Genomic DNA, 24,048 nt, shown 5'->3' on the forward strand with positions numbered 1-24,048 from the left:
ATGCACCTCATCTATTATTGAATTGGATAGATGATATTGCTTTGTCTCTTACTATTTACCTGTATTTTCTGTTTCCCCTTGTTTACCTGATTTTCCCTTGTGAATGTGAGGGAGGCTTCATTATTTGCTCCTGACTTCTGATGTGTTTTAATTTTTTTATCAATCTTGCTTGACTTTTTTCTGGAAATTTGTTGTCCAAGGTATTCATGCTGACCTTCTTATAGTTTCCCTGAATGTATGTAAGTGGCTGAGCATCCTGGTTCTTTCCTCCTAGCAACATTTCTTAAGGCACCTGTCAGTCTTTATTACCTTGTACAAAAAAGGAGAATTCAGTTGCAATCAGGCAGGCTTTTATCTCAAGACATTTTTCCTGTCTGGAGCAATCTTTACTAAATTTGCCATGTGCTAATCAGTTTAGCCCTTATAATGTAAAAGGAAAGCATTTTTCTTGCTCCTGTGAATATCCTTTTCAATTTCTGCATAGAGAAGGTTTCCTTTTGGTTAATTGCATACTTGTATGTCTTGTAAGTGATTTCTGAATTATTTTAATTAAATCTAAATGTGCAGCAGCAGTAATTTGAATGCATAACACCTGACAACATAAAACTGCTCATGGTTTCTTCCCATCTAAGAGGAAGAAGTATCAATTCTTGTTATTTTGAAGAAGTGTAATATAAGTATTCAGGCCCCTTGTACATGATACAGTTATTCTTTTCCTCATGTCCTGGATGACTTTATGCTCCTTAGGCAATCAAAGATACAAGTATACATAGTGTGATTCAGTTACTATTTTAATATATTTATCATATGAAGTAATATATTTAATACATTAATTTTGAATTTGTTATTAAACGGATTTTTTTTCATATGTGTGATGATTCAGTACTTGAAACTGAAAAAATTCTTTTGTTTACAAAATTTAATCTGAAATGGAATTACTTGTGTATAATTTATTTGAAGAGTTGCTTCTAATGAAAACATTATTTTGGACTGTGATTTTTTTTGTTCCACTTCTGCTTTTCCTTCCTCTGAGTGGGGCTTGATGCTATGAGTGGTCTTTGGATTGCTGCTGTCTGCTGTTTCCTACCTGTTCAGTTGTATATATGCAACTTTTGATAATTTTGCAGATGATCAAGTACATAATAGCAAATATTCTTAAATTAAAATTTCTAATATAATGATCCTTTAGGAAAAGGTTTGCCTTATATCTCAGTAGCTACACAGGAGTCCTCAACTCATATTTAGAAATAGGTGTACAGCTTGAGAGAGCTCGTAGTTCTGTTTCCCTTACGAGAAGGTGGCTGAGACAGTTTGAGATTCTGTCATAGATTATGTCCTTGATAAAGTCCCAGGATGAAGAACATTTGCTTCCTGACTCTTCTCAAGAAGAAAGTGACTGAATGGATTTTTGCATGCCACAATTTGTCATGCATATTGATCATGCTCTAATAATATAAAGTTAGGACTTGGATAAACTCACATGAGTAATTTTAGTAATTAAAAGTATATTGCAACTAATAGATTAAACGTTTTCTTTAAATCCTGCTGAATGCAAAGTGGCATCATGCTGGAAAGGTCACCTCCTTGTCTTTTCCGGGAACTGGAACATTGTGAGGGTTTCTGGCCTGGTTTAGGCCTGTGCATAAATATTGGTAGATGACTGTAGTTCCCTCTCAACCCTTACTGAACAACTGTCCCCACTATTCTTAAAATTCTATTGATTTTCTTTTAGAAGCAAAGGCCTATATTTGCATTGAGATGGAAAATGACTGTCTTCTCTACGGGTAGTTCTCCAAACCTGTAGGATGATCTTGTCCTGTGTGAAAAGATGAAGTGTGTTACCTCTGTTTTGTTGAAATTGCTGTCTGGAGTTCTGACACCTACAAGATTTTTGTTCAGGAGGCAGTATTTTCTAAGCACAATGGAAATGGAACAGAAGCCTGACTTGAAATATGCCAGTGAGATATTATTTTAGTCACGTTTTTCTTAGAAGCGTAATGCGTTTGGGTGAGAGACAATATTTTATTTGTCATCAGGCTTAAACATTTCAGTGACACTTTTTTTTTTTTAACCTTACCAATATATCCTTTGTTACTGATGATCAGTAACTGTAGATAAAACCACTGTTTCTATTTCATAGAAATCCTTGAGTCTCTTTTGCTGTGGTGACCATAATCAATGAAGCTACTGGATAGTGGTGCTCAGAAATCTGTTTGACAGTGATTACTTGTATTCTTTTCTGTCTCCCATTTTGTCTCATTATGCTCTCATGCCATAAGACAGACTGTAAATCTTTCTGAGGCAATAACTTCCTTATACAATGTCTACTGTCTTTTACATTATGTGACCGAGACTGCCAAGTGTGACCATTCAGATCCTTTCACACTGTAGCACTTCCAGTACTTCTTTCTCCTTGGCATCTTTGTTTTCATCTTGTGATCTGAGGTTTGCACTTAACATGTGTCGATTTATCTGGCAAGGAGTTCTTAGGTCAATGTTACTTTTTCCTTGCTATGGGGCAGAGGCTATGGGGCACATTCTACTGAACAGAGTGGTAGAAGCCCAAAGGTGACTTATCAGTGCTGAACTCTTGCACAGCAGGCCAATGAACCAGTTAAATTATGTCATTTTAATAGCTCAAGGGTATAACGAATGGCCTTGTAAATTCTACTGCTGACAAATTTTTTTTTCCACTTGCTTGTTTTTGTGAATTGATGGTCATCTTGGGTGTAACTACTCTAATCCTATATTTTACAAGTGTTAGAACCATTTGTTACTGGAATTAGTAACTATAATAGAAAGTGGATACATCAGCTTTTTGAGATGCATTCAGCAGCAGGACTGATGAGCAGATTTTTATCTAAAGCATCACATTGAACAAAATATGACTAAACATAAATCCTGTCAGTGAGCGCTCAGTCAGTTGTACTGTCTGCACATCATTCCCTGCAGTAGTGTAATTTTTTTGTTGTTGTGGGGTTTTTTATTTGCTTGGGGTTTTAAAGCACATTGTTTAATTGTGTTCATGGCAAAATTATTATATTTCTGTTACCTCGTGAAAAATGGTGTTCCCCATTGGAGCATTACATTAGGTGATGTGAACCCTGGAGTAGGTGCTTTACTGTTGTTGAATCTGAGGTGGAGAAATAACATTAGTGATCATATAAGTAGTATGCTTGGCATATTATAAAAGTCTGTGTTGGAAGAATAAATAAGAATGCTTCAAAGAACACAGTTGATAGGCTACTACTTAGTTGCTTAGTAAGGGTCTAATGAAAGAAATTTATATATATATATATATGCATGTTTAGTTTGTATCCAGTAGGACATATTATGGTTTGTTCCTTGCAACTCCAAAACATGAATTGCCTAAACCAGGGGAACAGTTAGTGCATTTCCCTCAGTCTGTTCTGGAGTTACCACCTTCATTTAGGAAAATGCAGGGTAATATCAATTACTTTCTTCCCCGCACTTTGCAAGCGAATATTGAATATTCAGTAACTTGGCAGGATATACTGTTTAAGTGATTATGATGCCAAGTCTTATGGCTATAAAGACTGAGTTTTTTAATATATATTTTAAGCAAGTATTAAGTGTGTACAAAAAGGGGATCTCAACTGCAAAGTAAAAGAACATTTAAATGAATAATATAATTTATATTGGGTTTTGTAACTCTGTATGATGTTGGTTGAATCTCTATTTCTGCTTTCTAGTTAATCTGAATAAAAAATAAAAAATTGCAAACATTTCACTGAAAGATTTTAGTTTCCTTGTAACATTTTAGAACTCAATTTATAAGGGGTAATACAACTTTACCTTTCTTTGTGGAAAAATTGCTTGAATAGGTCGAGTTTTCAAGGCTTTTGGATTGAATTTGAGTTCTTGCATGTTAACTATAAATGTTTATATAACACAGACAAGGTGACTAAATATTGTTAACTAGAGTTTTGAAATGTTATTTTTCAAATTATGTGGAAATGTTTTCATAATCTATATACAGTTAGATATTGCTTTATGTTTGTATTAAACTTCCTTAGTTTTCTTAGAAGCTTTTTAAACAAGCCTAAAAAAATTCACCTTTTGTCCAGTGAACTTCCGAAACCTATGAAAATAAAATGTGCTACAGTTGGTAATAAGAAAAGCGTATGAAAAGTTGATGTGTGTCCTCTGTGGACATTCCAAGAACAGCAATAACATAAGAAAACATTCCCCTTTTTGTTCAGTAAGGGAACACAATAAATCCAGCTTAGTTTAATACTATCCAAAATTCACTGGAAAGATCAAAAAAGAGAGTGGAATTAAAATAAAATGCCATTAAGAATTAGTACTAGTAGCCATGCTGTGCATAGCATGTCTGTGTCTATGGGCATAGACAAATTTACCCTATTCTTCCATCCTACCTACATTTTATATTGTCTTATTTGTTTTGGTTTATTTCATATTTTTATTAAATCCAATATACGGAAAAAAATTACTGAAAATTTTTTTTCTAGTTCTCTGTGCATCTGTGTTGTCAGTCATGTTGTTCTTGGCAGCATTCCAGCACCAAGCTGCAAAGGAAGTAACACTTGCTATTTACAGTTTTTTTATTCTTTTGCAAAGTGATCATTTTACTTTAGCGCGTGACCATATTCTTCAGATTTCCTATATTTTGATTTTTTTTTTTAAGACTTTATTGAGAATGCAAGTGGGATTGCATCACAGCAGAAGCTGCTAGGAGCTAAAGACTGCTCAGTGAGCATTTAGAGCATGCTGTATGTGATCATTCATGTGCACCATCATGACATATTGAGCATGTCCCAAGCCAAACTTTCATAATACTTTTTTGAAGTTGTTTTTACTGCATTGGATTGGGATACGGGAGTGAGACAAACTTGGTTTCCTGGTGTTCTTAGTAATAACCCCTGCTGCAGGTGCTAGAACAGAGTGAGCGAGCCCAGTTTAAAACAGTGCTGGCATTTTACCCTGTATTTATTCAAAGCTGTGCTTCCATTGGCTTCAGCTTTAGTTGGCAATGCTTAGCAATCCTGTGCAACCAAATCCAGGCACAGAATGAAACACAGCAATGACCACAGTGAAGAAGTTTGCATTGATAGCAAAGTTGTTTTAGCTGTTCCCTAGGATCTCATCTCGTTCTTCTGATCAAAATACCACGTGTTATGTCTAGAAAGAATCTAGTAAGCAAAAGTGCTGAGACTTCTGTGACCCTAACTGGAGGTTTGGTATTCTGGGAACACTTAATATTTCAGTAAGTGGAAGCCATCTTATTGCTCAGCAGAGTTGGGTTGCATTGTGCCACATAGTGGTGCAGAAAGCTTAAAAATCTAGGGCAGCATGAAAATGTAGAACACTGAAATAAATTACTGAAACTGAAATACTGTTGAGAATATAGGAAGCTTGGAAGCTTAATAGGAAGTCAGTTAACAGATGAACTGAAATATGTAGACACAGGAAAATGTATCTTGGAAAGGTCCAGGTACCTGAGGCGTGTTACATGGTTAAGCATTTTGAGTATGGATGATAGCCAGGCTCAGGCAACATGGGTTAGATTGCTGACATGCATTCTCAGGATAAAACTTTTCACCTTTCAACTGTACTTCAGTAATTAAGGGTCAAGTGCCTCTGCTGCCATAATCCTCTGCAGAGACAGAAGAAAATGGTGCAGCTTCAGTTTTTGGAACAAGGTGCATGTTCTTCATGTCTCTGCCATGGGATATGTCAGTAATTTCCTTTTTCAGTTCACAGGCCTACCTGTTCAAGCTGAAGGACTTAGTGAGGAAATCAGGCTGTATTAAGATCCACTCAGCACCTGTAATGGCTGTAACTGTAGACTTGGTCTTGGCATTGTCATCCATAATATTTTTTTTCCTCATTCTTTATCTTTCTCTCTCATCAGTAAAGACATGGTTTGTGTATCTATTGGGAGGGAACTGAGGTAGTGCTGGGTATGCCCTGCCCTTACATGCCCGTGCTGTGAGTCTGAAAGCCTACTACATTACAGGGTACAACAAATGGGAAAAAGTTCTTTTTATTTCAAATGTTACACATACTTGTCAGTTACATACTTCAGGTACTGCTGAGTAACCTTTGTTTCATAATTAAGATAACTTTCAGAATGTCTTTTCCCCTCTTGGAATTTGCTGATGCACTGATTAAAACTCAGCCATCTCCTGGAATAAGCAACACAAGCATCTGTCCTGGAGATAAACAGACCTCTTCAAAGCAACGTTTTGATTCATTCCTGGAGTTGGTTCATTATGTGTATTGGATGGAGACTGGAGACCTCTGAATAATTATTATGGTTGAATAAATAGAGACTAGCATAATACATATGCACAAAAGTATAAAGTTGAGGTAAAATGCATATTGTATTTTCTCATTTTAGTGTCTTGACTCTGCAGTTATTTTTGGCAGTTAATCTCTGGGTTTAGTTTTTTTAACAGATTATAGACACTGTGTTTTGTGACATTTTTCACTATGTACATGTACACTTTGAGGAAGTCTATGTCATGGACGAATGTAGAGATTACAACCAAAGCCTGGAATTTGAAGTTTTGGGAACCATTTCTTCTCTAAGAGCTGTTGTTACTGAACGTTTTCTTTCTTCCAAGATTGGAGTATTGTAAAAACCAAAATATGCTGCTGTATCCACTAGTAGCTAACAAGTAGCTGTCTGTACACAGCAAAAGTACAATCCAACAGGGGCAGCCTGGACTTAATCTTTCACTGACTTAATGATTATTGTGTACCCAAAGGCAGTGCCTTGTAGCTGGAGATTTCTCTTTTACCATAATGTAGTTTATCTAAGTAGGTCTTAGGAGCTTTGTATTCTCTAGGAAGATATCCCAGGAGATTTTTCAGACTTGCTGATTTTTCAAACTTCAAGTTATTTACTATGCTTTGTCATTGTGTATTTTATATATATTTCGATTGTCATTCACAATCCTAGTCTCAGAACTTCCTTGCAAAGTTCTCATGTGCTATTAAGGACATTTATGAATTTTTTTTGTTGTTCAGATTGTTTGGCAGTAGGTTTGTGGCCTGTGGAAACAATGCAAAAGCCAAATCCGGGAGATGGAACAGTATCAATTCACAAAACCAGGAGAACCTGTTCATGCTGAGAAATGAGGAAACATAATCGTGTGTGTGGGTGTACAGAAGCACCAATTTTCTTGGGAGAAATTGCTGAATTTAGGAAACAATCTTCAAATCTGCTGAGTACAAATGAGTTACTACTGAAATGAAAGCTACTAAGAAAAATGGTAGTAGCCCTTTTATTCAGGAGCTAGAATGTTAGCCCTGACTTGTTTGTTTTATCACCCACACTACAAAATCTGTAGTCAGCATGCATTATACTTATGTACGTGCCACAACATACTCATAAAATCTGTTGTGTCTAAAATTTCCTTTACTAGATTTATCTTGCTCAAGTACTATAATGGGAAGTGTTATAATTTCCTAGGCAAAGGGTTTTGATTAAATTGATCTTCCTGCATCCAATGTAGCTCTAATTTCATCTAGAAAATATATTGCAGGTTTGTACGCCCCTTAAAAGGGGGCATTCTAACAAACCTGCCCTGCCTAGCCTTGTCTTGATGCTACGATTTTTTCTCACTTTTTTCATATGTGTCCATGTGCACAGCTCCTTGGGAAGTTTTAGAACAAAGTGGGGCCTCCCAGGGATTTGCTGCTGTAGTACCATAGTTAAAATATAACATTCATACGTTAATAAAGGACAATTAAATTCAGTTTGTAGGCTGTGTCCTCTTCTGAACTCACACCTTCTGTCCTCTAAGACTATAATCTCAGGAATGCTTAAAGCTGGAATAAATTATTACTGTGGCAAAAGCAGCAGTGCTGCCCTTTTGCTCTCCAGTGTTGGTTTTGCCAGCTCAGCTCTGCTACAGCTGTGTAGTAAGCCCGATCAGGGGACTGATCTGACTGAAAAATACTTCCCTACCCCTACTTAGGATATAAGATGAATGTTTGCTTTCATATTTTCTCTTTAAAAAGATGTCATAGTTGGGTGTTGAAACATCTGACCTCCTTATGTATACACAGTACGTGTATTTTAAAAAAGCAAATAGAAAAAGGCACAAAAATTCTTGCTTTGAGAGAATGATGCAGATTCTACTTAATAAATTTACTAATATATCACAAGAGTGGAATTTTTTTACATCCAAGTTACGCTTTTTCTTTTTAATATAACCTTGCATTTCTGTTAAGAAAGTGAATATGAAATAAAACAAACTCTTCTTTCCTACTATATATTACTAAGAATTGGGTTGTTTTAACAGAAATAAAGTTTTCTTTTTTGAAAAAAAAACCAACCAAACAAAACTCAAAAAAACCTGTTTGGGAGTTTTTGTTTGGTTTGTGGTTATTTTTTCCCCAGGATCTACTTAAGATTTCCTAGGCATACATTTTATTTTATATTCCAATGTATTTATCCACTTGGATAGGTGAACAAGTACTTTTTAAAATACAGTATACAAATGTTGATGTTTTAAGCAGCTGTAGAAGACCTGAAAATCATCAGCAATGAAACCTGAAATCAGTGAGCTCATTTGAACTTTAGAGCTTAGTATAGCTTCTAACAGAAATCAAGTATTATTATTTGAACATCATGTTCGACTGCCAAAAAATGCTCAATGGATGAAATCAATATGTGAAGAAAACCATGCTAGTCCACTTACAGAAAATACAACATTGGCATGTTGGAGAAAGGAAGTTGGATCTTCAGTTTAGAGTAGACCACTGTGGGAACATGAGATTTTTGACAACAAGCAAGCTTAATTTATACCTCATTCTCTCCCTTTGTTTTATTTAAAGACAACCTAAGAACAAGAGGGTTCAAGAGAAATAATACTTAAGACAAAACTTTTATTACCTTTTCTATGCATATTTCTGCTTCTTCTCTGAGGATTTTAAATTTTATTCTTTCAAGCAAGAATATCTTCTAGTAACCAGCATGTGAAAAACATTGTTCAAGGAATTATGGGGGCATATTATAGTGAAGATTTCAGTTTGCACAGTAGAATATTATACCACTCCTTGTTAATTGTAGCATAAAGAAACACCGTTGTGTTTTTTTTTTTTTTAAATGGTAGTGATGGGAATAAGAAAAATAATGTTTTTTTAGAAAGAGACTGATTACAATGGCCATTCTGTTGTGTCGTGTTGTGTACAGTACACTAGGTACATGGACATTGGTAGATTGTTTCCTCCATGGGATTGTTCCTGAACTTTGAAACTGGTTGTTCTAGTAGGCCTGCTAAAGATTGATTCTGGTTTTTTCTTTTCTTTTCCCCTTTCACTTATAAAACAGTAGCAGAACTACAGCAAATCAAAAATGTGAGATTCAAACAATAAAGCCCTTGCTTGGTTTTTGAGAGCCCTACTGTGGAAGTGTTGCATATTCTAACTTGCCTGTTGTTTTTTTTTTCTTGCACCTAGTGTATTTTCCTTAAACCTGTGAGATTAATGTTAGACATTTGAAGAGTTGCTTGGTACTTTCTGGAACAAATATGCCTGCTGGCATCTTGAGCATTGCTTTTGCTCTGATATTAAGGTAGCATAGTGACAGAAGGCAGGTGATGAAGCTGTAAACTAAAAATCTCTGAAACAATTTCACTTCTCCAATGTAAACGTTGATATTGGTTTATTTCTAAGTCCTTATTTAAATGGTAATATTTAAAATTACCTATTGTTTGTATGCGTATTTTTAGAAATGTTAAAAGCCTCTCTGCATAGCTGAGGGGAATACTGGGGAAAGCAGCAGCTGCAAAATGAAGGATATGGTTTTAACAACTCTAGGCTTATATTTATTTTTTTTTTAATTATGAAAAGTTCTATCAAGAAGAAATTTGAATTGGATACTGGAGTTTATATAACAAGAAATGAGCCTGTGCTAGAAAATTATTTTTTCAATAACACTTATTCTTTCGTTTTTTTTTCTTCTAGGACCGGAATAGGCCCTATGACACTTTTAACTTGCACTCTTTGGAAAATTCCTTAATGGATATGATAAGGACTGATCATGAGCCTCTGAAAGGTAAACACTACCCTCCCAGTGGCCCACCAATGAGTTTCGCTGATATAATGTGGAGGAATCATTTTACAGGTTAGGAATATTCATATGTCCATGCTTGCTTGGTGTTAAACAAAAATCAGCTTTTCAGTATTGCTCTAAACTTTTTGCTAATGAATGAGTTTTCAGTTATGTAAAACTTCTATTTTCCCATCTAAATATAATCTTCTTTACTTTAGGAAGATAAGGTGAAATATGTATACTTTTATTGTAAGTGTACAATCATAATATCTAACTGGCATATCTGAAACATGGGCTTGTGTATCAGCAAATTGCACAACTGGGTCTCTTGCTGCAGTCACTTCAAAAGATGTGTAGTGCGACTGGAGTCCAGTTGTTATGTTCAACATCTTGTTCAAAGTTTATACTACACTTGTATGGATTATCATCTGTTATACAGGGTTCTAAAACAACCACTGTATCAGGATTACTCTCTACAGTTGTTCAGGTTTCTTTTAAACAAATTTATCTTAATTTGGATTTCAAATTGTTAGGGGGAGCCAAAAGATATTAGATGTTATTAAGTGCTGAAAAGTTTTGACTGTTAACGCTGTTAAAGTGTTTTTGTTCTACCAGGTGTAGCATTGGAGATGAAACCATTTCTAATACTTAGCTGGTAATGATTAGTGAAAGGTGTGGCACCATTTCATTGAATAAATATTCCTGATCAACCTGCACATTCCTCTGTCTTAATCTTTCCTTAGTTATGTTTAAAAATAGATACACGTTCTTGCTGACGTGCATTCTTGGTGACTTTTAAGACTGAAGACAGTAGTAAGCCATGTACCAGGGAAGTATTGAACAAGAAATTGTTCCTAAACACTAAGAAATCAGGACACAGAGAAGAAAGTCAGTTGTGTATAGCACTTCCTATGCTAATGCTTGTATACATGCTTTTTGATGTCACAGTTGCCTCATTTACTCCCCTCCCGTATTACACGTGGAAAATATTTTTTCTAGGTCTAAGGTCGTGTGCCTCTTTTGCCATCTTTCTGGGTACAGAGTTTTTGTACAGCCATACTGAACTGGCTTCTGTACTCTCTTCTATCCTGTGCTTTCCACTGTTATGTTGAAATTTGCTGTGCTTTAATCATTATTCATCTGTCTAAAATGACAAGTACTGTCTCATGTCTATTTTGATCATAGACTTCCAGAATAAGGGTTAAACTGGAACTTGAAAAAACAAGCTCAGCAAAATTGAGATTTTTGCTGGATATGTGTTATATGTGGCTGGCATTAAAATATAAAATAAAATCCAAATTGCTAGTTAATAGAGCTAAATATTTATTGTATCTTATTACAGTAAATATGATAATCTAGCTAAAAACTCCGATTTTTTTTTTTTAGTCAGTATTTACATAAAGATACAAATGGAGACTTGTTTTTTAAAGACTGAATTTCCATGTGAATCTGTGTGGAAAAAATGAGAAAGATGGTATCAGAAGTTTTATTGGATTGGATATTAATTGTAAAGTTTAAGTTGAACTTTTCCATTTGCCAGTGGGACCAGTAGCTTTACACTTTCTCTTAACAAATGTGCTCTTTCTAACTATTTAATTTTCTCATTCACTGCTGCTCAGCTGCTTTGGCCTTCCTGCCGTGTTAATTACCTCACTTCCAGTTCAGTAACTGTTGGAGATATTAGTTATCTCTCTGTGTCTCTGCGCAGCTGCTTTTTTGTTTGTTTGTTTGCTTTCCTAATGATATAGTTAATTCCCTGTCTTGCTTTTCTTTTTTCCTCTTCCAGGAAGGGCTTACTTTGGTAGTCTTCAGCCTTGGCCTGACCTAGTGTGCACTTTCCTCTCTACTCCTGCTTTCACACTATGCAGCATGACTGGCAATATTCATAGGAGTGGCTGTTTCATTTTCCCTTGCAGGAAGTGTCTCCTTCCTCTGTGTTAAATGAATATATGTTACTGTTTTAGCTGAATCCTTTTCATAAAAACCGTTTTTCTGCAAACATCGATCCATTCCTCAAGTCATTTTCTTGTTGCGTTTTCGCTGTTGCTTTTTCTGTGAAAATTGGTCTTGCCTCTTCTCCTGTACATCCAACTTCTTGCTTTTTCTCTACCAAAGATGCAGAAGGTTTAGAGCTGCTGTCCTTCTCTGTACCTTCCTTGCATTTCGCTTAATGTTGTCTCCTAAATTCACTTGATTTTTTTCTTATTTATCCCACTCTTCTCTGGCTCTCCCCCTTAACGTAGCAGGACATTTTAGTCTGTTATGACCTTGAGAAAGTCATCAATTATGCTTGCTTTTGCTTGTTTCTTAAGTCATTCTCACATTTTCATTTATTTTCATCTTGAAGCTTTTTGAATATATTGGTTATGTGCTTCAGCTTGATTTTTTTCAGTTCCTTATAGACATTCCTGTGTGATTGCCTCTTGTGCAAAATTTCAGCCACTTTTTCTGGAATCTTATTGACTTAACCAAATCTTGGACCTAGTTCCTCTTCATTTTACAACCTCTGTCTTTCATAGTAAACAGGGTGTTTTTCCCTTTAAATCTTTCCTTCCTCTTGCATCTGTGACTTTCCTCTCTTAGACTTCTGCAGGTATTTCTTCTCTAGGTAGAAAGTAAAACAGCCACAAAAATCCTGATTTAAAATAAACAAAGAAAAATAATGAGATGGCTTTCAAATGACTTTTTTTAGTTGTTCAGCTTTTGGTAAATGAGCCTTTTTTTTTCAAACAATTGTAGCTAGCAGCACTTACACTTGCCATACCTTTACTATCCAAATTTTTAAATGGAAGGGGTGAAAAAATGAGTACCAAATCCTCTGATTTTGAAAATACAGAAAGATTTGATTCATGTCTTAGGGCTTCCAACGCATGTTACAAAGCCAGTGGAGCTATTTCAGGATCATTTCAACCTGCTACTGCCAACAGTCTTCATCAGATACTTATTTTTAGAAGTATTGTCTCTATATATTCACTAGTAAAGTATTGCGTGTGGTTTATCTAAGTTTGAAACTTTGCTTGGAACATAGCCCCTCTTGGCCTATGTGCCCCCTCACATCCCAGCAGATACTTGAAACAAAAAAATGATTCTCTTGGATGTAGGACAAGAGTTCTAGATTAGAATGTGAGTGGGAGGATTAGCCATAAAAGATTGTGATGTGAAGACCAAATTGAAATGGTTCTGGGATATTTTTGTTTTTATTTTGGGGTCTGTGTTCCTCATGCTCCGCATTGTTCAGAAGGAGGTAGGGGAGAAGCTTGGGGTGAGAAAGGAGGAGTCTATCCTCTTGTTTATAGTAGTTGAAGCTTCATACCCTTCTCTGAATCTGAGGTATAGTCAGACTTTGTCCTGCCGGCCATGGAAATAGAGTTTATTTCAAGATCACCAAGGCAGGTCCCTTTTTTAAAACATGATCCACTTGGCCTTGAGGGGACATGTGATTAAGTGACTTTTTTGGGAGGGTGTTGCTTTCAAATGTGGAACAGAGAAAGTCTGATAGATTGTTAGTGCAGCAGAAACGAACTGATCCTCACTCTTGCAATATTGAATTACTTACATTGAGCGAGTGCTAACCCAGTCTGATGGGCAGACTGGCTTGGTGCTCTCCAGCCAGGAGAGCCAGGGTCACTCAGTTCTTTTTTTGTGGTTTTTGCTGTAAGAGAGATTTGATATCTGGCTCTGAGGTTTCTGGACTTTAATAAATTACCAGCATGTCCATCAGTGTTGCATTTTATCTTGAGCCCAGTCTTGGGAGAAGGTGCTCAGTGTCAGCTCTTGTTTTATTTCTGTCTAAAACTGATTTCTTTTTCTCAGCTTTTCCTGCCAGATAGGGGAACTCTGCTGTAGGTTCCTGTCTTTCTGTCTTCATAGTCTGGGAACTGTTTAACTTTACAAATAATTTGTCATTTTCATGCTTTGAGATTTAAGGAATGTAAATTAATGGAAAAGGAAGTTTCATTTTCTTTTGTCCCAAAACAGTTAGTCAGAGTTCCCTCCCTGCTTTCTCTACCATCAAGACCAGCTTCAACGTTTTTCTTCTCTTTCAGTCAATGCTCTCAAATACTTTTCTTCTTTCAAAAAGGTGGAAAAACGAAAGGAAGAAAATTCAGGAAAGGAATTGTTAAGCTGCTTCTAATTAATGATGAATTACTGTATATGACCTAGGATATCTGGTTGTTCCCTGTGTCAGTCATAACAAGGCCTATGTGACAGAAATGTTCAATATCTCCTGAGATGTTTTTCCTGAGTGGTCCTACTTATTTTCTGAGTTGCAAATAAAATATATTATACGCTGCAGAAATATGAGGGACAGTTTTGTTTTAATGAGGAAAGAATATACTTGCAGTATTTTATAGCCTTTTTTATTTACATACTGATTTGACCTGAGACTGTAGGGCAAAACTGAATTATCAGAACAGCTAAGTAGATGCTACTTATTACTGACTAGAACATTTCTTTCCTACATCAAAGTGTCTTCTGTCTATGGTGTAATATGTCACTGTTGCAATATGTTTATCCGTGTCAAACTATTGCATTACAACACAAACAGAGGCATTCTGATCTAAAAAAATATTTTGATCAGTAGTAACTAGCAGCTGCCTTTGTTCTATTTTTAAATAATTAAATAAAATATTTCAGCTGTGTTAGATCATATGCTGTGCACATGTGCTACTGACAGGTCATGAAACTGAATCTAAGTATAATATTGAGGAGAGAAATCATATCCCTTCAAAATATTTATTTTAAATTGATTGTTACACTAGATAACAGTAATAGTTGGGTTTTATTCTAAATCAGAGTGGAAACAAACTTTGTAATTTGTAAATCCCCACCTAACGAAAATTCTGAATTTTTTTTGAAGTATCAGTGTGGTACATCTTCAAGTATGGGTATTTGGAGACAACATATGGACCAGGAGAACTTCAAGAGTAGGCTTTATTAAAACTAATTTTAATCGATACCATACTGTAGAAAGATACATAAAGTATGTGTTGATTATGTCATAATATTTCAGTAGAGCTTGAGAAGTTGAATATAAATGTGCAACAGTTCAGAGGCAGAAATAGCATCTGTGAGGAAGCTTTTTATCTTGATTTTCAGTGCTTAATGACACCCATATATTTGCGTAATAGAAAACTGAAGTTACTGGGTTACTGCTTTTTAGCTGTTGTAAAGACTGTATCAGGTCATATGAAAACTAAGCAAAATTTAAGATTTTCTGTTTACATTTAAATTAACTATGTTGTTTATGGTTTTTGGCAGCCAAATGTTTGAAGATCATATGCAACTTAGACAGTGTTGTAATAAATATAGAATGGACCTTTAGGTTTCTACTTTGATTTTCATTAACTTCAGTACATGCCACCTGATTTTGTTCAGCTGTAAGTGTTCCTAAGCTTTTTGTAAGCAAAGCAGTAAGTTTGCCACATGACCTGAGAAAAGTGAAGGTGAATGGATCATATTTGTGTTTGCAGTCAGCAGCTGAACACAAAGGTCATGCAAATAGAACAAATGTTGTCATCTCAGTCCTAGAAATGGTGCTACCCAGTTAGAGCTTCTTGGCAACACTTTCATTAGAAAAAAGTGCAGTGTACCTGCATTTCCCAAAATCTCAGTGCTCATCAGACCCCTTTCTGTAAATGTTCATGAAAAACAGATTGACCAGATAGATGTGTTTGCACATCTATTTGTATTCAGAATTAGGCCACTCAAGCTAATCCTTTTAGAGGACACAGCCCCTGTTGCCATTTAAAACTCTGCTTATTTAAGAAAATCCTCTGTAATATTTTTTTCAGTACAGAATATGATCATTAAATGGTTCATATTCCTTAAAAAAGTGCTTTGTCCAATGATCCTGTAGTATGATCATACTTCTTAATTTGCTGCTGGCATCCAGCATTTTCTTGTCTTTAACCTGCTGAATCTGTTTTGGGCAGGAGTGGTGGGATTTTTTGTTTACTTTGTTTAGATTAAGAAGTGATGATATGGATATCAAATTTTTCTTCTGTTTATTTCTGTTTTTTCACTGTGCTGTTGAAGACTGGCCTCACAAAGACCTAAAGCAACTTTTTCTTTTTTTCTTTCCTACTTCTCTGCTATTCTGAGGGTTTTGTGTATTTTAGCATAGGTTGCTAATGGAAAAGTCTGCTTTCGTTTTGTTTTACTTTATTCCCCCCAAACTCACCAATAAAAATACCAGTATTGCTCTTTTGAATACAGTTCTAGAACTTCATGTAGAATGGGTATATGTGTACATATTCTTATCTACTGCTTACAGGTAAAGCCAAATATATCTTTATGTTCATCTAGTCTTGCTTTTAAAGTAATAATATTTTGAAAATATAGCTTTTTTTAAGCTGAAAATGTTTATACTACTTAGATATATGCAAGACCCCCTTGTGTTTTATTGGAGCAGTGTAATTAACTTATAAAGACTGCATTTCATTGTAATGTATATGTTGCTTTATTTTATAGGTTGCTTTTCCTACTGATGGCATATACATGCTTAGTCAGTGATAGGAAGAAGTTAGTATCAGCAAGCTTTATTACTGATGTTCATAGCTGATAATTATACACTTCTCTCCACATTGCCACAATATGTTTTTGCACAGTAAAAATATATACATGTGAATACAGTAATAGTTCTTCATATTCCCCTTCTGGCAAACAATACTACTTTTGTTCTGCTCAGTATTTTAATTTTTTTTAAAGATCTGTAAGTGTAGGTGTTTAAATTATGGGTGTGAACAAATGGCAGATAAAAAAGGGTGAGGGAAATAATCCCAACAAACTTCCTTTATTTTTTATAATTCTTTATGGAGACCCTTGCTCACAACATTCTTAGTTTTGAAATTGTCTTGGGCATGTATGTTGAGTTAGTTGGTATGTTGAGCATCGTTTTCAAGTGTCTGTAATTTTGGGGGAAAAGGTGAGAGAATGTTCTGAGGTCTACTCAGGTAGAAATAATGACGATTCTTTTATGTTCACACACATGCCTCTTGCTTTGTGGCCATTTGTGAGTCATAGAGTAGAGACTCATGGTTGAGCTGGTGGGGCTGTGTGTGAGTGTGTGTGGAGCCGTAGGTTGTGCCATAAACTGGACTCCTGACTGAATACATGTGAGTCAAAAGGATAATCTTCTTTCAGATGTTTGAGATAATGCACTGGTCTTGCTTTGATTTTTCAACTCTTCTGTGTCTAAACTTTGCTCTACCCACCTGCTACCTATCCATCCAAGTAATTATAGCTAGTTTTTAGTGCCTTTTGTTGGAAATAATTTGCTAGAGAATATAAGAATGATAAAGGAGGGATTATTACTAAGGAAATATAGCAGAACTAGTCCTGTTGCCAGTTTCATTTGACCTTGCCACTGAATTATGTAATCCTAACTTGTAATTGATATCAACAGTGGTCTTAAGAACTACGTGAGAGGAAGTTCTCATTCCCAGAAAGTTCAGGACAGGTCAAAAGCAGGCCAGTTTTCCTGTTTTCTCGCAAATCTTATGCCAAATACCAATTGCTGAATTGGTGGGAGTGGTCAGTCTTGGTGACAGTCATGAGGTATAATAGTGCGAGAAGTTTTAGTCAATATATAACCAATGAACATGGTTTCTTGGAATGTTGATTGTAATATGAAAATTATGAGAAAAGTAACTGCAATCTTAAAAATCCTTCACCGAGTAAGTGAAGTGCACGTCCAGGAGCTGATTAGGGTTTCACAAGTTCAAAAAGCCATAAAGGACTTAGGAAGAGAGAATGAATTAAAAAGAAAATGAAATAGTGGTAAAACTGTGTCTGATACCTAGGTTTGTTATTTCTGGAGCAACATTATGTCTCAAAACTGATCATGTAACTTGAAATTATGTAGACAATTAAAAACATAGTTTATTTGTGAAAGATTTAATAAAGAGATTCATATGTGGAAAGGGTATACTTCCTTTAGTTGTTGGAAAGATATCAGAATTGATCCAAGATCATTATACTCTTCTACAGAGAACAAAGCAAGTTCCATTTAACATCTCATTTCTAATAAAATACAGAAGAGAAGATGCACAGATTTGATGTGCTCTAAAAACGAATTGGGCTCTCTGCCATGACGAGCATGATATGGCACATGCAGCAGAGCGCTCAGGCTGTCCAGCCAGAAAGTCTCTCCAAATGTCATTAGGAGAGATAATTTAAGAAATTTAATGACATAAAATAAGCAAAAGTGCAGCCTGGGCTATACATGTATCATTAAACCTTCATTTTTTTCTCTGAAATGTTTAAAGAGCAAGCAGTATACAACTGGATTTGTTTTCTTTTTAAATTAGGAATTGAAAAGATGTAAAAGAGTGGTTAAATTTGCACCCTAACTGCAGCACTGTAAGTGTATGTTATAAAAGCACGTAATTGAAAATATACTCAGTAAATAGTTATGAAACCAAGATAGGCAAACTGAAAATGGCAGATGGACACTGAATACAAGTACTGGGGATGTTGTTACTGGAAGGGTTTCTATTTATGATTTCAGTGAACTGCTGGAATCCATAACTTCTTCTGCTCTGTCTTCTCTGCGTTTCTGCTTAATGTGCTTAATAATCTTGAAAAGTAAAACTTTTATCTAGAGATTTTGTTTTAAAACTATAATTAGAAATATGTGCTTGTATAGTCTTCATAAAGGTCCAGGTAACATACATGTGTTTTTCTTAAAATTGTTTGTTTTCCAATACTCATTTATCTGTTTAACCTAAATATGTCTTTGAAGGTACATATTCTTAATTACATTTCACACTTCTATACTGCACCTTTAAATTAAAAAAAAAAATACAATTTTCTGAGATAATGATGCAGTTTTGTAATCTGCATATGGCCTCTTTTTTCAATTGAATAATTTGCTTCAAGCAACAAGATTTTTAAATGTTATAGCTAATATGAAAGGCTGTATAATTATTGGTAATTGATTGTCTTATGATTATTGCATTACTAGTCTCTTTTGAATGGTTTTAATACAGGTGTGTTTTGAAAGGATTCCATTGATCTGTTTCTATAGAGTAGTACCAGGGACCTCTGAAGATGTACAGAATTATCCTGCACAGTGGCTTAGCTCAGTGTGAGAACATGTCCTTCTGCTTGTGCTGCTCTGTATTTTCTGCTCCTCTTAAAAGATAGCTGACAAGAACTGTTTAAAAATAGCAGGCCAAGGGCAGGTGACAAAATGTCACACAAGCAGCACCTGGTCCAGTGACAGCCTGGAGGGAGGAAAAAAACAGACCCAGATGTCACAGATAGGATTCTATTTCTGAAGCTGGTCAAACAGCAGAATTTCAGCTTCAGCAAAGGAAGATAGAAGGGCCCATCCAACTATCATGCATTCAAATTTGAATATTTTTTTCATATCAGTTTCTTTTTTTTTCTATTCGAAGTATTAATTTGAAAGTACAGATTAGTATATACACCTTTTCTCTTTGCAAGTAATACTTGTAACCTCACAGTCATTAATACACTGTTGAGGAAAGGGAATTAATGTCCATCTGGCAAGATTTCTGAAATATTTTAGCAAAGGTTATACTAACTGAAATAGTAGCAGCTTTAGTATTTCTGCAATGCCAGATTAATGTGAAAATATGTATAGGAGAATTATGTCTGTAATTAGGAAATGTGAAGTAGTTAATGAAGATCATCTCTTTAAGAAGCTTTGCTCAAGGAGTTGGAAAGTAGAAATGGAAATTCTATTTACCTTCTACCCCCACTTCTTTCTATGAAGGCTTCATAGCCTTATTGTGGCAACACTTTTTTCTAAAAAAAGGAAAAACTATAATGTGAAGAAAAGATTTATTTGCTTTTCTTAACCTGCTTATGACTTAGTTTCAGAAATGTACTGAAACTTCGTGCCACGTCTGTTCAGCAAGAACGTTCATTACAGCACAGCAGTCTCTGTGACTGCAAATAAGGAGGCTTTAACCATCAATAGGAACTAAAAATGCTGGAGAGGATTGGCTTTAGTTCTGCTTTGCCAGAGTTTATGTGTTAAAACTTTGGTTTGCAGAAGTACAGGAACATAACCATTATATTGGTTCTTCAGTATAGTGAGTGGGTCCTGAGTTCCCATATTTGAGTGCCCATGTAGTGAAGAAATGTAAAGTGCCTCCTTCCTTAGCTCCCAAACTTAACCATAGACATAGAGATATGAAAAACATATGCAATGGATTGACATTATATACATGAAGTTATTTACCTTAATTGAAATAATTTTTTTATGGCTATAATTATCCTTTTGTATCTTTTTCCAAGTGACAACTAATACCAGTTACAGCTTTCAAACTGTTTCGGGTATTTAATTAAGAAAGTCCTGTTACAAATTTTCTTCAGGATACATTTTTAATACTTCAGCTCAGTTAAATGGTACCTGAAACTAATCTGAACAGCATTGCTTCTGTTGGCTCATTTCTTGCTTTGACAATAAAAGTAGATTTCTCTGGGCTAAGTCTCCTTTGGGACAAGATATATATTTCTCAAAGTACATATGAAGGTACTGCATGAGAACAACATTCCCTCCAACCCAGTGTCTTATCTCAAATAGCAGATAGAAGATTCTTAGGGAAGAATACAAAACCAGAGTAAGAATTTTCCTTCCAACTATCCGTTAACTTGAGAGCTTCTGGTGCTACAGGTAGTATGAAAAATAGTGATTTATTTTTACCCATTAAGTGAAGTATTGTAATGTTGTTATTGGGAGCCAGCTGTAAATGTCATAACTGCAGCAAGCTTGAACTAGAGGTCTTATTTTGAAGGGTAAGCATAATACTTTCTTAGTGCAAAGCAAAGGAATTTATTAAAAAGAATTATTTCACTGTTTATTTTGTGATTTTCAATATTTTAAGTACATAACACTAAAGGTACTGTGGTGTTAAATATTGTAAATGTCTATTCTTGGGAAGTTGTCTTCAATAGATGGAAGATTCACCTACCCCAACCTTTAGAAATTTTTCATGTTAATTAATTTAGTTCAGTTTTTAAATAAAAACATTGAAAATAGCTTTTGCTTACATTGCAGGGCGTATGGGAATAAATTTCCATCATCCAGGAACAGACAATATTATGGCTCTTAATAGTAAGTAGTTAACGTCTAGTGATTTATATTGTCATGTTGAATATTATTTTTTACATTTATTGTGTATGTAGCTGCACAGGCAGACAAATATATGTGGTAATATTTGCATAGAACTTTGTGCATATTCTGAAAATGTTCTGAAAATCAGTCACCTCTGATTTTATTAGTAGAATTGGGGGTTCTTTATATTAGCTTTATAATGACATTGTGTTTTACTGGAAGCTTGATAATGCCTGCTATAATATTACAGTCTCTCTTGTTTCCTGTTTTGTGGGTGTGTGTGTTAAATCTGTAACTTTATTTTCTGATATCTCTCCAGACATTTTTCTTCCTGTTGGGATGAGCTGTTACAAGTTTTGCATACAATTACATTGACTGATGGAGTTTGCTCAGTTGGTTTCCATTATGTAGACAGGAATGGAGAGAATGTTTACACGTCTAAATAATGAGGAAAAACTGCACTTCACTGAGAGATTATTGCTTTTGTTTGTGTCAGGAAATAAAAGCAAAATTAAAAGTCCAGTCATGAACATATGTATTCAAAAAACCTGCCAAAATGGATCTGGAAGATAGCTCATGTGGGGGGGTTTTGGGGGGTGGGGTGTTCAGCACCACCAGCATAACGCAGAACTGAACTATGCAAATCTAAGCATAGTATTTGTCTGTCTAATCCTATGAAATGCTATTTGGAAATGTCCATTTTTGCTTACAGTGTTGTATTAGACATGTTAGGATTAACGTACAAACTTCTCTTAAAATGTTTTGCCCTTGCACTGTCAATTTAAGTTAGACTGTGTATAGTTGAGAACTGCCTTTTTTTTTTTTTTAGTACCAAGCAAAGAATAATTTATAAATGTGAAGAACTGAAAATTTTTAATAGACAAGTTGCAAGGTGTTTAACACCTGTAAAGGCCAGCTTTTGGAACCTGCAAGACTTTGCTTGTGTTCTCCTTAGTTTTACACTGTTAATGATGAGGTGATATTTTGAAGAGTTTCAGTTGTCATGTTTAGCATGTGTGCCCCATTTTCTTATGGGCACAGGAAATTATGGGAAATCAAGTAGTTGACTAGGAGAAGCACTGTTTAATTAAAGGCTTTATCAAAAGAGGCAACTGTTCATGTCGGTATGCGTGTGTAAATAAGTTCTACACAGTGCAGTTATTGGCTGTTTGACATGAATTCTGGTCTCGGAATGTATTTGTTGTTCTAACGTGGGCATTTCATTAAGCTGATTGCAATAGTAATATGCTTGTGAAGATGGGATATTATGATTGAATTTTGAGTTACTTTGACAAATTGACAGTTACTATGATTTATATAGTAGTATTTCTTAAAAAGTCTTACAGAGATTTTTGAAAGACAAGGATGAAAAACTGATACAAAATGTTATACTGTTTTGGGCCAACTCAATTTTATCCTAAATGAATGATGTATTCTATTCTGCTTTCTTTTTAACGGAAATAATATTTAAGAAATATTTCTTCCTGTCTCAATTTCTTTGAAATTTTTACAGCATCTGTAAAATCTATTAGTTTGTGAAAAACAATGATCCTTTGTAATAGTCCTGGTGTCTGGTTAAAATAGCAGTAGAGCTAATTGAGGGACCCAAACTAAATATATTTGTGTATTTCCACTGTTTAAAGTATTAGCGGTTTATTGAAATATTAACTTTGTACAGACTTGCAAAAGCCTGGAACCATAAATATGTAATTTATGCAGAATTAAATTCGGTGAAATGAAAAGTCTGAATAAGTTTCCATATATTTCACTTTCCTTTCTTTACTAGGTGAGGCCGCACCATTTTTGGTCATTACTGAGAACCCAGAAGCTAGAATTACTGTATTATGAAACCTGTTGGGTTTTGCTCTTAAATCTTTGAAGAGCTGAGAATAAAAGCAAATATTTAAGTACATAAGCTTAAAAATTACTTCCTGTGATTGAAATTCTCTTTTGTATGCAGCTAAAACTGAGAAATTTAGAACTATGTAATTCCCATGTCATCTGTTACCTTTGTCATGGGGAAATATACTAAGGAAAGTTAGTTCAAGAAGAAATACTCTTTTCTGTGCTGGCATGGTTGTGATTTGGGTTAAAAAAATAAAATAAGTAAAATAAGAATTCCCCAAAGATATTTCATAACAGTAATTTTTGGAACAATTTTGAGAACTTACGTAACATCTTTAAATCATAATACTTGTCAAATCCGTGTATAATTTCTGTGAAACCACTGTCTGCTGAAACTGCAAATCCAACCTTCACGTTCTATTTATAGTCATTGCTACCTAAGCATTTTTGTCTTTTCCTGTGAAGACACAGTAATAATCTTTAAGATTTATTACTCAAAGCTCAATTTCACACTGACAGTGTACACAAGCTTTTGAAGTTGGAAGACAGCATATGCTCATGCCAACAGCAATGCAAAACTTCACATGCTGTAGGGAGAGGGGAAGCTCTGAGGGGTGTTCATCTCTAGCTCCTCATCTTCTGTGGCAGCACCTTCAACTGTACTTCAGCTGTTACTCTTATTTACTGATTACAGCCTTTTGAAACTTGGGATTTTCCTGACTGCCAATCTTGGGATGCTGTCTGTAAATCTTGAAGGGGATTGTTTGGTTTGAGGGAAGGTGTTACTTGCTTAGTTGGCAGCACAGTGTGGAGCATACTTACACCATTTTGTTCATCATTGTGCAAAGCTATAAATCATCATCATCTCAAAGCACTAAGTTCTGAAATAATAAAATTAGTGGGATAGAAGAGATTGCTTTTAAATGCGTAATTATTATGAATCTCTTCTTGTCATTAATGGCATTATGTTTGTATATGTACACAGTTGCACATATGTATGAACATGTTTATATTATAAATGCTCTTTAAGTTCAGAATTAGACTTCTGTTAGGGAATGCA

At 35.0% G+C, this 24,048-nt stretch overlaps 1 protein-coding gene across 9 annotated transcripts in view; it reads left to right on the forward strand.

Annotated features, from left to right (window-relative positions):
- Positions 1-24,048, forward strand: part of CPEB3 (cytoplasmic polyadenylation element binding protein 3) — an 86,788-nt gene that overhangs the window by 20,512 nt on the left and 42,228 nt on the right. For 7 of the 9 annotated variants that reach the window (XM_027710931.2, XM_027710927.2, XM_027710928.2 and 4 more), the window contains exons 3-4: positions 9,964-10,123; positions 21,087-21,143. In XM_027710931.2, the coding sequence (XP_027566732.1) occupies positions 9,964-10,123; positions 21,087-21,143 (217 nt within the window). The remainder of the gene's footprint in view (positions 1-9,963; positions 10,124-21,086; positions 21,144-24,048) is intronic. The other 2 variants (XM_027710933.2, XM_027710934.2) reach the window with 1 other exon arrangement.

The sequence above is a fragment of the Pipra filicauda genome, unplaced genomic scaffold, assembly GCF_003945595.2.
Source record: "Pipra filicauda isolate LSUMZ 115617 unplaced genomic scaffold, ASM394559v2 scaffold15_size4787011_pilon, whole genome shotgun sequence".
Taxonomy (NCBI): Eukaryota; Metazoa; Chordata; class Aves; order Passeriformes; family Pipridae; genus Pipra; species Pipra filicauda.